Source organism: Melanerpes formicivorus, unplaced genomic scaffold (genome assembly GCF_026170545.1).
Source record: "Melanerpes formicivorus ecotype bairdi unplaced genomic scaffold, bMelFor1.0.p_v2 SCAF_7, whole genome shotgun sequence".
Taxonomy (NCBI): domain Eukaryota; kingdom Metazoa; phylum Chordata; class Aves; order Piciformes; family Picidae; genus Melanerpes; species Melanerpes formicivorus.
The window spans coordinates 23,882,458-23,900,253 of NW_027142359.1; the positions used below are offsets into that span (position 1 = coordinate 23,882,458).

Below are 17,796 nucleotides of genomic sequence, written 5' to 3' on the forward strand. Positions count from 1 at the left end.
ACATTTGCCAGCCACCTTCCTCCAGGTCCCAGCTCAGGCCAGCTCCTTACCTCTAGGAGCAAAGCTCCCTGATGCCTACCTCAGACCATTCGGACAGCTCCCACTGGGGTCCACAGGCCTTGTTCTTGCAGGCTTTCCTCTCCATGGGCCTGGCCAGCCCAGCTGACTCGCAGAGGTCGTCATAAACTGAGCTGTCAAATCCTGGAGCCAGCATCTTCCAGCAGCGCACAGTGCGGTACTGATAGCCCTCACCACAGGTCCTGGAGCATTCACTCCACCGGCTGGTCTCCCACCTCCACGAGCAGTCCCCAGGAGAGAAAGCACAAAGCAAAACCCAGGTAAGGGGGACATGGAACACTGGATTTCTGGGGAGTGCCTGCACACCTGGGATTCCCTCACCCAGCAGCTGCCACTATGAATCTGCTCGTTATGTAGATGTCAGTGTTAAGGAGATGCTGGTCTTGGAAGCCAACTTTGTCCTTTGCAAGCAACTTAGTTAAGGGGATACAAGGACACAGCTGCTTAAGTGTATCTTTCAGCCTGGAAATGGTCATATCCTTTGAGCAGAAAATTATCCTTAGCAAGATACATTGTCCCCAAGGTCATCTGAAGACATTTCTGCTCACCTAGGCTGGCAGTCTCTCCCTGTGCAAAACTCGTGAGTGGGTTCTGGTCGGGTTAGGGCATCACAGTATGTTTCATCCACTTCCACTCCGTCATACCGCACACACATCGCATAGGAGGTGCTGATACCTGCTGGGCAATCAAGACCCTCTCTTGGTCAGGCTCCATCAGATCCAAAAGCCTCCTCCCACCATGATTAAACTACTGGAGTGCTCACTGCATCTGAAAGTCTTCCTACCATTTAAAAAAGCACCAGTATTGTCTCCAGCAGCAGCTGAACAGTCGCTGGAAGCCAAACCTACCTGAGGTGCACGTGGAGCTGCAGGGGGCGTAAGCTGAGACTTTCCACCGATACATGTCAGCCAAGCTGATATCATCATGGCCCACGGGGCTCACATCAAACTCATTGCTGTGGAAAAAGGAGGTGGAATGAGCTATAAATGAGAAAATTGCGGCAAAATGGAGTGAAATTCCTCCTGCCGTTGAAGACAGGAAGAAACCCAAGTGTTTCTGCACTTCGTCTCCTCCAACCTGGGCAAGACAGACCACTATATAGCTGAGGGTAAAGCCATGATCCATCTCCTGAATTAAATTATCAAGGCTGTGGATCACCCCTTCTGAGAAGAGGCATCATTTGTAGTGAGTCTTGTGCATATTATGGGCTTTCAACGATTCAGGTGCCCTCAGCATCAGCTCAACTGCCACTTCTCAGAGGTATGATGTTATGTTGCAAAGGGGAGCTCAAGCAAGGCTCCTGTTAGTATCATATAATGTGGTGGGAAGAGTTCATGTGTGGCTTGCCAGAAAGGTTTAAATGCTAGCCCTCAGCCTCCTGACATGGATACTCAAGTTATAGAAGCTTATGTGCCCAGAGAAACAGGACAGAAGGGCCATGATGTGGTGGCAAATACCCGTATGTAACACGCTATAGACTCCTGGCCTTCTTTATAGTCCCCTGAGACTTGGCCTCACAGGTCCTTCTGCACTTATTTAATGGATTCCCTAGAGGCAGGGAGACCTGAACTACGTTCTAGGAGCTCCATATCAGGCCAGTTGTGACAGTTTGCAGAGGACACACCAAGCATCTATAGCAGCTGCCACTGGTGGATGCTGGTGACTGGGGACATCTAGGACAGCAGTGAAACTACCAGAGGATTGACCTGACCCTCCCTCCCCAGATAACCATGCTCCTGTTTTGCTCAGGAAACCGAGTGCCACCTTTCAGTGCCAGGGGCTTGCAGAGGCTCTGCCTGGCTGATGTCCGTGGTTGGGCTGGCACCTAGTAGAAGGCTCTCCACAGATGCCATCATGCTGTAGTTGGCTGCTTCCCCCTGACTCCCAGCAAATGCCTCCACCTTCAAGTCCTCCAGTGAGTTCTTATGGGCCGGTGCTTTGTGGAGGCCCTGTGGCCACTGGGCAGCTGTCTTGGTCCACAGCTCTGCTGTGGAGTTCTTCAGGGCCAGCCTGACTGCCAGGTGCTGCAGCTCCCTGCAGAAGGCAGTGTTGTGAGGGTCTCGGTGGCACAGTCTCCTGAAGAGACGAAGCCCCAGGGGTGCTGCGCGGCTGTTCTCCGAGAGCTCAGATCTCCTCATGTTGTAGGGTACAGCCGTGCTGATGGAAATCTGATTGAACCTGAGAGCTGGAAGGAAAATACCAGATCAGATGGCTTGTGCAAAAACCATCCAGTATTTGGCCTCAAAATCACAAATTGCCACCAGGGTGCACCAACAGGCCTTAACTTCCCTGACCAACCTCTCACATGCTCTGCCCATTGCTCAGGACCTCCACTTAAGCTCAAGCCTGGCCCCTCAGGCCAGACCTGAACAGTAGATGGCTGCAGATGTACTTTGTCCCTGGATTGTTGTTTGGCTTTCACAGACTGACCTCAAATGACTTGTCCCCTTGCTTTCACCTGGTGATCACTGGACTGTGGCTGCAACCTGCTGTTGTCACTGCCCTGGGAGAGCACTGCCTGATCTGTGTCATGGCCACCTTCTCCCAGTTCCCCTTCCCTTACAGAGCCACTGGCCTCTTGCTGCTTCCCTGAGACTGTCCACCTTGCTACTAATCATCTTTCCCTCCCGTCTGCTCTAATGGTGAAGCCACCTTAGATTTCAAGAAGACCAGTGAAGGACGTCCAGTTCCAATGAAGAAAACAGGAGAGAAGGAAAAACAAAGCAACCAACCCAACTCTGTTTCTCCACCAATTGCTGCTGCTGCTTCTTCCTCTCCTGCTGTGTTTGCATGGTAGACTTGTCTTATCTGGAAGTCATACTTCTCCTTCTCTTCACCTTGCTCCCAAACCCAGTCTTGAGTCTGACTGCTGGAGTTGGTTTGGAAGAAGTGTGGGTGGCTGAAGCCTAAATCTTCATGCCCTTCTCTTAGAGGAAGCTGTTCACTGGTGTCATCTGGTGACAGGGAGAGCCATGTGGCATTGAAGTCCTGGGCAGCTCTGGAGTTGGCTGGAATGGCATGGTCCTGGCTGGTCTCTGGTAGGTGATGATAGAGAGGTCCTTCTACATCAGGGGCTGCAGTTTGGAGAGGTGGTGTCCGTGGTACAGTGTAGTCGTAAGTTACATGTGGCATCTTCCCATTAAAGTTATAGTACTGGAGGAAACAGGGATACAAAACAAACCCCCCTTTTATTTTAAGTATGGGTATTTCCCAGAGACCTCTTCTAGCCACATCCATTTCAGGATGGATATTAAGAGAAGACAGGATGCTTATAAATCCAAGAAGCAACCTCCCCAAGACAGCATCTGGCTACCTCAGCCACCTACATGCTCAGGTTTGGCTTGGTAACCAGGTTAATATTCCCTTCATCTGAGGGAGGCTCACAATTTTGGGACAGGCAAGACAGGAAAGCCTAAAACTAGCTCCTTACATACCATAGCATTCAGAGATTGGTTAGTGGGTCCATGAGCTATGATGTACTCCAGCCCATCTGAGTTCAGGCTTGAGGGCCGTCGGTACTTGAAGATGGTGCCAGCTACCCTGAAGTTCTGGGGATTGTCAATGGCAGAGTTGCCATTGAAGAAGAAATGCCCAGATTCATCTGCAAGTGCTTCAGAGAGAGAGAAAAGGGACATATGTGGTGCTCTGTGCAGGACACCAGGGCCGCCCTGGCAACTGAGCACAGCAAACAGCTCAGGACAGAGAAAAGCCTGACAGGAAAAGACCCACAGGCCCTCCAGCTCCTCTTCCACATCAGGTCAGGTCGGCTGTGTTCAACACCTGCGGCTTTCATTTCCATTTCCAAAAGGAGCACAAATGTCTTCACAGCAGGGACTGCCCAGTGTGAGGGGGGTTTCCAAATGTCCCTCCTGCTGTTGGCTGCTTGAGATGTGATAGCCTTGGTTTAACAGAGAGATGAAGTGGCCCTGAGCTACTCTGGAGGCAATGCTTAGAGACAGCTCTCTCACAGTACACAGCCCTCCTCCCACCTCCCACGCAGCTGAGCTGGACTCTCCACATCCATCCAGCTCCTCTGCTTACCCAGGATGTTCTCTGTTTTCCTGCGTTCAATGATGAGGATGTCTGTAGCACCAGCAGGGATGTTGGTGATGAAGACATAACCTGAGGAACAGAACAGAAAGTGAGAAAAACCCCCAGACAGAATTAAAAGGTCTAGGTAAGAAAAGCAGCCTGTGGGACAAGTGTGTACATAGAAGGGCAATGCTGCTCTTTCAGGGCAGGATGCTAAGTATATAAATGCCTCTTGTGCCAGCCTGTGAGCTCTAACCCCAGCTCCTCTCTGAAATCCCATTACAGGTCTCTAAGGCTCAGTCTGCACACTGCTAGGTTTGGAGTCAGGAAGGAACTGCACAGTCTGGCTTTAGGTGTGTGGATGAATGTTCTCTCACGCTCTTTCTGGCAAGAAAGCTTACCAGTGATCAGGACTGATGCTGAAGAGTGGATGGAGAAGACCATAGGTCCCCTCAGCTCCTGACTCAACAGGATTTGTCTCAGGAGTAGCATAAAAATTGACCTTTAAAGGGAGAGGAAATAAGAAGGCTCTTAAAGTTGCGTGGTTTGGCAGCTTGTCTCTCCTGCTAGAAATGTAGGACTTGTCTGTTCTGTAAGATTTTATGGGAACTGGAATGGGAGGCCAAAACTGCATCTGTACTGCTAGAGGGGTTAGCAGCATCACCCCTGCTCTGGAAAGGGGCCCGAGTACTTTTCTAGTCTGGTGGCTGCAGAGAACGAGGCAAACCAGTGAAACAACAACAGTGTGAAATGATGTTCCAAAACGGCCTCAAACCACAGTTAATTAATTACTAATGAGCATACCACAGACTAATCCTTCTGTGGGTGGAGGAATGGGCCATGAGGTTGCAAGGGATGAATCTCAGCCCGGTTTCAGAGGAATTGTCCCTCAGCTGTGACTGGGAAAAGCAGGAGACTAAGTGCAGGCTGAAACAAACGCTGTGACCCTCATCGTAGCAGCTTCAGTTTCAAGTGAACACGTAGCACAAATAGAAGAAGATTCATCGATCTCTTCACATTATCTGAGGTGGGCAAGATGCCAAAATCAATAGGAACAAATAGATCCCCAGCTGCTTCCTATTGTAAAGAGGTGAAGGGAAACCTTACCAGCCTAATACACAGCACATCAAACCAATCTCCTCTGTTGATTAAGTGGAAAGGACAAAACACAGGCATTTAGGCAGGGCTGGCACTCTTCAGCTTTTTCCACCAAGCAGCTGGGAAAACTCCTACCCATGTTCAAGCCAGTCACCCTCCATGCCCGCTGGTGGTAAGAAGTAGCAGGTGAGGTCTCTGGACTGTGGTAGCAGGGAGTACCTATCTGTGAGATTGCCTTTCGGAAGCTGCCCGAGACACGGTGGCAAGTGCTGCCGTCCCCTCCACACACCCTGCATCTGTCCATCGTCCGTGGCGAATACAGGCTCCCATCACACCCAACTGGCTGCAAGGAATACAAGAAGAGAGGGTTTCCTGGGGCCAGCTGATCTCCGTAGGCCAGGGGCTGGTCAAGTAAATGCCACCACCCTTTTTTAGTGAGGCTCTGGGATGTAGGTTAGCTTGCAGTAATGAATCCAACAGTAGCAGAAATTCTCTCATGTGACTTGTGACTATCTACACTGTGACCCTGAAGCAGGGGCAGGGTGGTGAGTGGAGTGAGATTTGGGTAAGCTGTTTTGGTTCCATCTGTCTCTGCATTTAAGTTGCTCCTTCTCACTGAAATCCTGACACACAACATCTCTCCAGGAGAAGGTTCAAGCAATAGATGGCTTTAAACTGGAGCAGGGTAGATTAATGTTGGACGTTAGGAGGAAGTTCTTTACAATGAGATACTGGAACAGGCTGCCCAGGGATGCGGTTGAGGCCCCATCCCTGAAGACATTCAAGATCAGACTCAACATGACCCTGGACAGCCTGATCTAGTAGTTGGAGGTGTCCCTGCTCACTGCAGGGGGGTTGGACAAGATGACCTTTGAGAGTCCCTTCCAACCCAATGCAATCTGTGAATGTTGTACCAAAGGCAGGCCTTTCTGAGGTGGAAAAGCATCTCTCTGACGTTCTCTATATCCATCACTGATCTGTGAGGTGAAATATCAAACACAAGGTGTTATAATTTTTTGTTTCAAATTGGATGACTTTGTAAACAAACCTGACATTCCTGTCATCTCTGTGCTGGGAGGAAAGTGCTGTCACCCAGTGGGAACATGTGAACATATAGAATCCCCTCTGTGTGAACCTCTGCTCTCCTCCAGCCCATAGGTATTCAACAGTGACTGTAGCTACCTCATGCCAGGCCTCTGTTCCAGTTTCCTGATGGGACCCCTGGTCCTGTGATGATCAGGAGGTCAACTCCTCCACTTAATGCTCCAAATTTCTGTGCCACTGCCCCCCAGAGCCTCACCTCACACTTGCCATTGATGCAGACCCCTTGGTAGGTCCTGTCCTTGCAAGAAGTACCATCCTGTGCTCGGGCCATCAGCTGCCTCTCTCCACTCCGTGTAGTGCACTGGAGGTCACATGGCTTATTTGAGATACTGGTGTAATCATCTGAAGGGACAGAGGCAGAAAGTCACTAGGCAGATCAAGGTGCTTGGAGATGAGCTGCAAGGAAAGGGGCTTTCCTCTTATCTATACTCATGGTTCAATGTCACCTTGGATGTTCCTGCTGCTTGAGATGAGACCCCCAAGGCTACAGATTTTGCAGTAGTAAAGGGGTCATGGTATGAGACTGCAGCTGGGAACCATGCCTAAGAGAAATACTTCTTGTTGGCTAACCCTCTTCCTCAGCATACCCTCTGCCCTTTGCAGTGCCATCCCCGCATGGGAATCTGCATCAGCAGGGCCCAGGCCACACCTAAATACACAAGAGAAAGCAAGACCTGTAATAGGGGTACCAAATGCGAGGGGTGTGGCCCCTGGGCATCCTGTTCAGAACAACCCACCACCAACTCGGTGGGAAGCGTGCTGGGTGACAGAGGCAGCCAGAAGGGTAAAAAGCACAAAGAGTATGAACACCCAGCTCTGCCAAGATGACTGTTGGTTAGCCAAGACAACTCAGAGAAGCTAGTGTCCTGTCTGCCCAACAGTGCTTGCTGATGCAGGATCCAAAACACAAGCAATGGGGCGAGGGAGGAGCCCTGGCTGGGTGGAGCAGTTCTGTGAAGAGACAGGAAGTCATTTCTCCAAAACAGGGAGCATAGGGAAGTACTTCCAGACCACCCAGGAGCATCTATCACTTGTCCCCCCGGACCTTTCTCTTCTCTTGTGTCTGGAAAGGTCCTGTGGGTGTTTTCTCACCCTAACCCTTTGCCTGAAGCTATGAAAACCCACCTGGATAGAGGGGCATCCAATGGTAGTAGTGCTTCCCAAAGGCTTTGGCATTGAAACTGGAACACTGCTGCTGTTTGAAGCTTGCTGTGTTGGCTGGGCAGGGCTATGGAGGGAATAAATGTTATCAAGAGCTCCCTATGTCACAGATGTGGTTGTTGTGACAGTTGCTTGTCCCTGCTCCATCCTTGGAGGATGAAAATGCCCTGGCAACCCTGGAAGGAATCAGTAATGGACTCTGAGGTGCCATAATACAGACAGAAAGGCCAGGCCTCCATCACCAAGGGTACCTCAGACAGCTGAATTTAACAGTCCTGCAAAAATTAATTCCAGCAAAGTGAAAAGCTTACTGGAAAAATGTCCCTCCCCTCAGCCCCACAAGAATATGTGTTTATATCCTTTTCCCCCACACCTCAGTCCCAGACCATAGCACACATCTCCTATGTCTTCAAAGGTACACTCCAGGAGTGGATCATACCCTTTGTCTGCACTCCTCTGACAGACCAGTCACACCCTGAGTGCTGGTGCTCCTACAGCTTGAAGTGTGACCCCCACCCAAGTCCCATACCCCCCACTGAGGATCAGCCAGTACTGGAAGTGGTTCTCACCTGCTGCTGGCACAGTTGGTAATGCTTGGCTTGACCAACGCACATGGTGCTGTTTGTTCCCTGGGGTGTCTGGAGCCTGCAAAGCAGAAAGAAAAGAAGCTGGAGGTCCTTGAAGGTCTAAGGTATTGAGGATGACAGGGAAGTCAGGGCTGATTTAAGGGGAAGAAGCAAGGCAGGCATTTTATCAGAGCAAAGCATTCTGGATTCAGAGTAGCGAACATCTCTGAATCACATTTTAGGTGGGTTTAGGTGGACTGTGATTTTAGGCCACTCTCATTTTGGGGAAGATTCATCACATGGGGAGCAAGTGGAATATTACCCACCCCTTGTGTCCTTTCATTTCTGGGCTCCAAAAGGTCAATAGATCCTGATGATCCATCGCTCCCACAGCAGTGCCCAGAATCTGCAGTAACCAGGGGAGCTGATTTCAGGATTCATTGTGAAGCAGACAGAGAGATGGCACCTCTCCTGGAGACTGGCTACCTTATAAAGCTAGCAGGAAAGGCTTGGTGCAGGTGATGGACCAAAACCACAGCAATTTCTCAACTCTTGATGCTTTAGCTCTGGCTGGGAGTTATCCAGGGGATAAAGCTAGGAAGATGTAGGGAGAATGGCCGAGACTACAGATTAAGGCAATGTGCTCTGTGCAAAGAACAGCAGCAGACAATGTGCTAACAGTATTGTGAACTTAGGATGCATTTGGGATGTGTAATGAAGAACTCTGTAGGCATATTCAAGCTGGATTGGTTAGAGGTACTGCAGCTGTCCTGCCAGACCAATGCCTTACATAATGTTATCAAAGCCTAAACTTGTACTAAAGGGCTTAAAAACTGCCAGCCCTTTGAGCTGAAGCAGAGGTTTCCTGCAGACTCAGGCAGAGACTGTTTCGTGGCCATACCTGGCTCACATTTAAGGAGTTCTCCTTAAAGCTGCAGAAGATTTTTGGCTGGGTTATTTACACTGGGTTTTTTTTTTTTTTTATATATATATAAATTCAGACTTGATCCCTGGAGTAAAATACCACAGCAAAGCCCTCCTCTCCCCAGCTGTGGAGTCAAGGAGAGAGCAGATCCCAAATGGAGAAAAAAAATCTCTCTTCTGGCAGCATCCAAAGGGCAGAAGAACTGCCAGAAGAGAGCTTGCTGGCTTTGCAGGGCGTGGGACAGCCCCAAGGTCCCTTCCACCCTCTGTTTCCCATTGCTCTTCCATGATGTCCATGATGAGCTGGGGAGGACAAGCAGCAGCAGCAAGGACTGGCAAGCTCAGTTAGTGAGGAGGCTGCGTCCAGACAAAGGTGCCACAACACATCAGGACCCTCATTGTGCTGCCAACCAGCCTATGTAAAAGAAGTTTTCTGCTGCAGGAAGGAGATCAGGTTGAGGGCTGTAGCTTGAGCTTCCTGTCTTCAGGAGTGTATTCATGCAGAAAGCAAAGGGCTGAATGTGGAGCAGGCAGCCCCCGTGGGCTTGCTGTGCTGCAGCATACTGGCTCTCATTAGCATTTCAGGAGCCTAGAGTAACAGCAGGTTAGTAAGGGGCTGGAGGAGGGGGGCTTGGTAGTAAGGTGGGCAGTTCAGGAAGCTGAATTTCCCCAGCTGTCCTCACTCTCACAAACCCAGTCCAACTGACAGCAGGACTGTAGCTGCTGTAGGGGACAGCCAGATAAATGACAGAGAGGAAAAAAAGTCTTACAAGCTCTGTGGAGAATAAAGAGGGGAGATTGCTGAGATATGGCTGAGATGGCTGCTGCCAGGAGTAAACCAAGTCCCCATAAGGTGTCTGGGAATACATCCCCACATCCTGAGCACACCAATTGCCTACAAATTAGGGTTAGGTTGGTCAGAGCAGCCATCATAAATGAGGGCTTGCAAAAGAAAGGTGAGAAACAGAGACAGCCTTCTCCAGCCCACAACACTGTCATCTTCAAGTCTTCTTCAGACCCCAAGAGGGCACCAATCTCATGCTCCCAACTCAGATGAGCCAGGCTGAGTGGGTGACGTGTTCAGTGGGCCTGTCACCTGCCCCACTGTAGCATACTTCCTCCTCATCAGCCCTCCCAACACTACCTGCTCACTGCCTGCCACACAGGCAACAACCACCTTCCTTTCTGAGAGAGGAATGGCAAATCCTGCAAACCCAGAACCCCAAAAACACAGGTTGGGAGCACCCCATTTCCCCTCTGCCCCTTAAGACCTGGGAAAGGGCTCAGGCTGGGACACAACTCACCTCTGGCGCAAGCAGTGCCTCTCCCGGGACATCACACCTCCCCCGCAGGACCGGGAGCAGGTGGACCAGGAGCTCCACTCCCCCCACCACTTGGTGACTTCTTCATCCCAAGGGTCAGCTCCATCTGCTGCCTCACTACTGTCCTGACAGAAACAGAGGATGGTTAGCTGGCGAAACTGGGTCCTCACCACCCTGGGCACTGAAGGGCCTTCCAAAGGCAGTTCCCCTAGGGACCACATCACTTGGAAGCTTTCTAAATGGCCAGGACTGGGACAACCGCAGCAGGATCAGGCCATTGTGGGACCACACCAGCCTCACGTCTCAAAATGCAAATTTCCCTCCCAGACTGAGTTATGCATGGGAAATGGGATGCTTCTGGCATCTCATGACACGATGTAGAGAAGGGCTGCTGGGCTAGACATGTGTGAGAGTAACGCTGGCTGCAGCCTGACCCTACAGCATCACTCCCAGCCCCAGTCAGACAGAACAGCAGATCATGGCTCACGCTGCTTGCCTGGGCCTGACACACGGTCAGGTGAGCAGAGGAAGAGCTGCGGTGTTTGGCCTGCCTGCAGGGAAGCTGGGGGAACACATATATTGCTCCCTGTGGCTGCATTTCAACAAATAAACTTCTCTTTATAACTAAATCAGCCCAGGTCTAAGCTCCTCACCCTCCAACCTTCACAAAAGTCCTTTTCAAGAGTGCTTCAGAATCAGAGCCTCCTGCAGTTGCTGCTGTCCTCTCTCTCCATGCATCCCATTACACTCAGAAGATGATTGCTCCCTCTCCCAGCATGCCTGAGCCTTTAAATTTGGCAAACCTGAGCTTGTTTGGCCCCATGGTGGTCATTGCAGCAGACTGCTGTTGGCTGTGCCTCCACAATTCCCAGCAGGTAAGAGATTCTGTGTTTTAGCTGTTTGGTTTTTTTTTCCCTTCCTTGCACTATTTGCCTGTTTAGTGTCTGATGGCCTAAAAGCTCCCAGGGACTTTGGCAAACCAGCCCCGGCAGGAACTAATTCTCTGTTTACTGAAATACAGCTGTGAAGAGTGTTAAATACAGCCATGAGTTTAAGTGGGACAGGGACTGGAAGGGATTTATCCAGCTGAAAATGCTGAGTGCTTCAGGATTAGTAGAAGAAAATGAGTAATTTGTGTGTGTGTGTAAAGTTCTGTTAAAGCAAGGGCTCAGGGAAGTAGCCTCAGTGCTACTATTAACAAAACAAGCTGGTTTGTGGCATTGGCTGATAGCCCTGTTGCAAAGCACCACTGGTGGCTGGGAGAGAAAATTCAGCAGGGTTTGCTTATCACTAAATGTGCTCTGTTCACTGTTTTGGTTGACTGTCTCTTGGCTTTATGCTCTTTGGTGGTGTAACAAAGCCTAAGCGTTTTTCATCTTGGAGTGTAATTCCTGTCTGAGGACTTGCTGTTTCTACAGTGTCTGCCAAAAGAACCTCCTCTGGGCAGAGGAAAGGCAGCTGGGTTTGTGCAAATGTTTTCCCATTGTAACTTGGTGTGGCTGAAATGCACATAGTGCCCTTTCTTGGTGGTAGCCAGGACGTGTTGACAGTAACCTACTGTGCTGAAAAAAAACCCAAACACCAACCCAGCATGTTACCTGATGCTTTAGTATCTAGTGATTGCAGTAGTTGATGTCAAAAACCAACACACCAAAACACTGCTGTACTTAGATGCTCTGGCTGGAATAGACTTGCCTGACAGGGACCAAATGCTGTGGCCAGCAGCTGAGTTGCTCATGAGAAAAATTAAGTTTAAAAGACACAGGGATGTTGTCAAAAATACCTTTTTCTTGTCTTCTAAATGATCTTCTCAACCTCTTTCCTATGAGGATTTTTGTCTGACTGTCTATTATCAGACTGTAAATGGAAATGCTGACTATGTAGCTTCCACATTGACACAGGAAAGAAATCAAAGTTCTCTTAATCTAAGGTATTTTTAGCTAAAAATCTTTCCCTGACCCCCAATATGCTCCTCTGTGATAAGCATCTCAAGGCCTGTGGAAGAAGAGGAGCATTTCACAACTGCTGGGAAGGAGAATGCCAATGATTTATCTGGTGTCTCTGCAGAGAGCTCAGCACAGGTCAGATTTTCCCATAGCAGGTGTAATAACCAAAGCTGGTGTCTTACTACTTCACTGAGTAGCTGGATGGAGGGGAAGGCATGTGGACCAAAAGCTGTAATATTTACAGAGCTTTTCCCCAGGAGGCAATAAAAAATCTGTAGCTGTAACCCACAAGACAGTCCTGCTCCACCAATCTTAAAATCCAAATAGGTGAGATGGGGCAGAAGGGAAACAGGCAAAGGGAAGTGAAACAGCCTGTTCTACTGCTCCATCCCTGGGTTAAAAAAACAAAACCGGTGTGTGTGTTTGGGGTATTAGAAAGCTTTGGGCTCCTTATCAGGGTTATTGCTCTTGGATGTTTTGCCTGGATACCTAGGCATGTGGTGGCAGAGCTGAGGTTTGGGGAAGATCAGCACCTCTGCCTTTGTGCACCTCATTCTTTCAGCAAGAAAAGAAAATGTTTCTTTCTGTGCTGTGACTTTCAGGAATGAAAGGAGGCCAAATGAAGATTTCTTCAAGGATGCTAGTCAAAGAGGCTTTTTCAATATATAATAAAATGTGTTCTGCTGTGCCCATAAGCCCTGCTCCTGCTTCCTCTCCACAATGGAGGAATCAATCACTTTTTAAGTAGATTGATTTGGCTCTCAGGTTTTTCCATGACCAAGCTCCCTTGCCAGTCCTTGCCTAGGAGTGTTTATTTCCTTGTGTAAGCAAGGACGACGCTTAGCTGTCCCCTTTGGTCAGTGAAGACTTAGGCACGGTGACGTGGAGGGGGATCTTCAGGTACTTAGAGTTAGGGCAGCTGGTTCCAATCTGTACTGAATTTATCATGTTGTCAGAAATAAATCTGCATTAACCATGACACACAAATAGCTCTTGTTTTTAATTAGAGATACTTGCATTTTCCAAATTTCCAGATAATAAATTAAGGACTGTGGGACAGACTCCAGATTAGATTAGCTCCTAGCTTTAGTTTCTCAAGCCCCTCTGCAAATCCCAAGAGTTGCCTTCTGTCTGAGTGAATCCCTCCCCCTTGTCTCCTCCTTTGCAGAAGGAGAAATCAAAAGAGTTTTACAAATCTCTTGCACTCTTCTAGCTATAAGAGATGCTGGAGCTGCTCTAACTTGCACTCTGCTGGAGGGTCACAGAAACAGACAGGCTAGAAATAGTGGAGCAGGAGATACATGTAGGTCCAGGCTTTATAAGGCTGGCTCTCCCTAGGTTTGGGTGAGGGTCCTGCCTAAAGGAGGCAAAAGGTTCCGTCAGATTTCTTTAGGTGATGAAGAAAATCAGGCCTAAAATCTACATCCGCAGAAAAGACAGACCATATTCCAGTTCAGCCAGGTGCTCTCCGCAGGAATTTCCCCTGAGGCATTTGCGGCTTGGCACAGGGTGATTATACAGCTGCAGTTCTTCCTCTCTGAGGCTAACCGAGTTATTTCTGTGCTCTGGACCTATCTTGCAGGACCTGTAACAGAAGAGGTGAGGGCTGCCCTCCTCTCCCCTTTTCTGGGGAGACCAGAGCTCTGAACCTCAAACCTGCAGGGAAATTTTCCAGGGTAAAATATCTGTCTCCAGATTTGCCAGTATCAAAGACAGAAAGATCACTCCTTAATCCAGTATTACTGAAAGCTTTTTCTGTCTAACCAAAGACTCAGCAGCTGCTTCCCCTCTTCCACCCCCTGCCAAACAAAGGCTGTCACAAAATAAATGCTTCAGCCCTGCAAAGAAGAGTGGGCCTGGCCTGACATCCTATCGGATTTCCAGGCGGTCTTTCTGAAGAGCTGAAAGGGGTAAAATAAATCCTCTGCTGACTCTCTGTCATGCTCTGGATCTGCTCTGAGCTACACTGGGTTTCCCAGAAACCTGGGAAGAACTGTAATTACTGTGTCGGTGGCCTAGTCCCCTGTGTTGCTTATTGTTGTGCCTAATCTTGAGATTCATTAAAGCCTGAGTCCTGGAAAAAAGCTGTCTGGGAAGAGAGACCACAAACATGCTTGTCTAGCTCCCTTAATAGAGGAGCTTGGCGGGGAGGGCTCTCCGTTGCAGCCTGGCATGCCTTAAGGGCTGGCCCACCACTGAAGGGCACAGTAGCTGTCTGCTGTTCTGCTCAACCCTGTCTGAGCTTGTAAGACTACTAGAAACAGCTGCTGAAAATGAAATAAATTCTTCACAGACTTTTTCTGAGGCCATTAACGGCATGTCCTCTACCCAAAATTTCCACAATCCTTTTACTTAAGGGCTTCTCTCTACAGCAAACCACACTACTTACTGAAATAATAAGTAGCTTCAGATGTCTTAAAGCCTGGAATTGATGTCAGATCATTATCTGGAATTGAATGACCCCTGGTTTGGGTTCCCTGTGTCATTCCCTGACTAAAACTGTGGTGACAGACTCGGCCACAGCCCTGAAAATTAAAGCACACAATAGCATTTGCAATTTTGCCCTGATGTTTGTGGTGTTTGTGTAAAGCTGTTTTTCATCCTGCCATTGTTTTATCCTGTTTTAGTAGACTAGATAGTTTGCATGAGAGATTCAATGCTGGAAGCAGACACAAACCCCTGTTTTCCTTAGAAAAGCTGAAACAAGATGTTTGAGAAGTTTTCCATGAGGGGAAGGTATCCTGAGGTAAAATGAGCAATACAGAGTCATTTGTACAGCATCAGGGAGAATGCTCATCTGGTAGCTTGATGATGTGACACTGCAGCAGTTAAGTCACAGAACTCTGGGCATATAACAAGGTGCAGATGAGAAACAAATTAGAAAACCAGTGAACAGAAGCCAGTGGAGAACTATTGAGAACCGTTCCTAGCCCTGCTGAGACAGAAAGTTCACAGGCAAGTGTTGCACATCATCAGAAAATAGTTGATCTAAATCAGCTAGGTCCTTCCCTTCAGGTGGGAGAACACTCATTCTGGGGCAAGCCAGCAGACAGGATGGAAAGCTGTGAAAAGGAGAGTAAGAGGTGGTATGCATGAGAGGCATCTCCATCCTCATTTTTTTGAGGCACTGAATAGTCAGCCCCATGCTAGGAAGGAATCTGCTTACTCTGTCTATGGATTGAGGCTTCCTATAACATACTCTTTGTGTAATCAATGCTGTATATAGAAAACAGGACAGCAAAGATAAACTGCAGGTTAATTCCCTAATAACCATTTTGTTCACTGTCTTGCACCAGAGATACCAATCAATACCAGCAACCACATTTACCCAGCCACCTTGCACCATATAATCCTTGATCAGAGACTCTGTGGAGATGTTCTGGAGTAAGGGAGTCCTCACAGTAGTGAATGTGTGCTGTCCTGGGGAAGGCTGAGCAGCCCTCCTCCCAGCCCTGGATGCCCTCCTCTTACATGCTATACAAACACAGCTGCTGGGGACACAGAGAACCATGATCAGTGAAGGCTTGTGTACACATGTTGATGGAGGAGTCCATCCAGGTCAGTCTTAAATGAAGGAACTTCACATTTGTTTAGCTTGACCCCACTTGCTCTGCCTGGAACTTCTCTCTGACTTAGCCCCACAGTTAAGAGGTAAACAGAACAGTCAGTGGATGTATGGGAAGGAAAAAAACAAAGTGGAACTGAGATACTTGAGCTTTAAAACTAAGACAACTCCAGAACAGGAGATTCTGCTGCTCCTCAGTACTGGTTTATCTGCAATAATGCTGTGGTATCTGGTCTTCTTTATGTTAAAGATAGATCATATGAGATTGCCTCACCCCAGCTATGGAGTCGGGGATGCGGGGGTGGAAAGCACAACCCAAACCCCTCTTCCTTTAAGCAGAGCAGAATCCCTTCAGCAGTAGAGAAATCCGGTGGGGTTCCCCTCGGGGAAATGGGAGCGCCAAGCCACAATGCTCGCAGTGACCCGTGAAGGCAGGGGCACAGCCAGCTCCTGGTGAAGCTGGGATTTCTGCCTCCCTTGCCATACTAATGGGGGCAATTTTCCTACTCCAGACCATGGGTAGGAAAAAGGGACTGGCAAAGGTGCTGCTGGTGAAACAAGTGCCACGAGAAGGACCAGGCTGAGGAGTTCCTTGGTGGAGGACAGCAGAGGGGAGTGTGGGGCTTCGATGCCCAGATGTGCCCCACAGTTGGAGGAGAAAGCAGCTGCCTAAACCCAAACCTGGGGTAGGGAGAGGGAAGAGGAAATTGTTGTTGTTTTCAGCCCTAAACTGGAGTCAGTTCTCTGCTCAGCATGAACGCGGGGGACAGTCTCGGACAAAACCCCAGCGAGGGTAAGGCTCTGCTCCCCCATGGTCCTTCTGGAGATTCTGGGATGCCTCCTCAGGCGTCCTCACTCCCCCGTTGACCTTTCGTTAGTGACACGGGAGTAGGCAACGCGCCTGCTCCTCGGGCTGAATGTGGGGGAGACAGGGCAAAACTCCCCTCCTCCAGCACTTCAAGACCGAGGGCGAGCAGCGCGGGTACCCCCACGTCCAGGCCATCACCGGTGAGGGGCCGCCGCCCCCCTGAGGTGCCCGCCCGCTGCCTGCCCCTGTCCGGCACACGCAGGCCCGGGGCTTGCGGCCCCGGTAGCTCGGAGCGCCCCTCCTGGCCCCGGACCCGCCGCGGCTCCCTGAGGGGAGGGAGGGAAAGAGCGAAGAGAGCGAGAGGGGAGGCTCCGCTGCCGCGGGCCCACCCGCCGCCGCTTACCTTAGCGCTGAGGGGGGCAGCGGCGGCGCTGAAGAGAAGGAGGAGGAGGAGGCGGCGGCGGCAGGGAGCGGCGGCGGCCATGCCGCGCTGCTGCTGCTGCTGCAGCCGCCGCGGAGGAGGCGGCGAGGCAGCCCACCAGCGGCGGGAGCAGGAGCAGCCGCCGCCGCCGGAGCTCGGGCCGACATGGCTGAGGGACTTAATGACTTTACAACCTGCCGGGGAGCGGGCGGCGACCCGCGGCGCGACCGCTCGGCGGGGGATGGGGCTGGGCCGAGCGGGGCTGGGCAGGGGGGGGCCGGGCGTTCCGCACGCCCCGCCGCCCCGGGGCTCGGTCCCGCAGCTCGCCTGCGAGCTGTACCGCCCCGGCGCCGGGAGTTTGTCTCGCTGCTTTATGGAGTTCGTTGGCTGCGTCCCGGGGCCGGGGCAGCGGTGTGGTCCCGAGACACCCGGGCTGCCCCACGCCGGCCCCTCGCTCCTCAGCGCTCCCCTCTGTTCGTTTCCTCCTGTACAAAACCCATCTGCTACCTGATTCATCCTTCCCAAGCTTTCTGGGCAAGCTGGTTGTTGGTGCGTCCCTTTTGGTGGCCCTGGAGGGCAGATCTCCATCCTGGGAAGTGACGGTGAATCGTAGACTGGTTTGGGTTGGAAGGAACCTTTAAAGGCCATCTAGTCCAACCCCCCTGCAATGAGCAGGGACATCTGCAACTAGAACAGATGCTCAGAGGCCAGTCCAACCTGACCTGGAATGGTTCCAGGGTTGGGGCATCTACCACCTGGGTAAGTGTCTCG

The 17,796-nt window shown here is 50.4% G+C and overlaps 1 protein-coding gene across 9 annotated transcripts in view; it reads right to left on the reverse strand.

Annotated features, from left to right (window-relative positions):
• Window positions 1-17,232, reverse strand: part of LOC137442534 (ADAMTS-like protein 2) — a 21,661-nt gene extending 4,429 nt beyond the window's left edge. For 3 of the 9 annotated variants that reach the window (XM_068141431.1, XM_068141434.1, XM_068141435.1), the window contains exons 1-13: window positions 17,008-17,232; window positions 10,268-10,405; window positions 8,043-8,118; window positions 7,438-7,540; window positions 6,509-6,654; window positions 5,428-5,551; window positions 4,120-4,200; window positions 3,513-3,688; window positions 2,811-3,231; window positions 1,843-2,263; window positions 927-1,033; window positions 627-756; window positions 80-293 (exon numbers count right to left, since the gene is read on the reverse strand). In XM_068141431.1, coding sequence (XP_067997532.1) covers window positions 80-293; window positions 627-756; window positions 927-1,033; window positions 1,843-2,263; window positions 2,811-3,231; window positions 3,513-3,688; window positions 4,120-4,200; window positions 5,428-5,551; window positions 6,509-6,654; window positions 7,438-7,540; window positions 8,043-8,118; window positions 10,268-10,405; window positions 17,008-17,192 — 2,322 coding nt within the window. In that variant the 5' untranslated portion in view covers window positions 17,193-17,232. The other 6 variants (XM_068141432.1, XM_068141439.1, XM_068141433.1 and 3 more) reach the window with 6 other exon arrangements.
• Window positions 17,233-17,796: the final 564 nt, after the last annotated feature.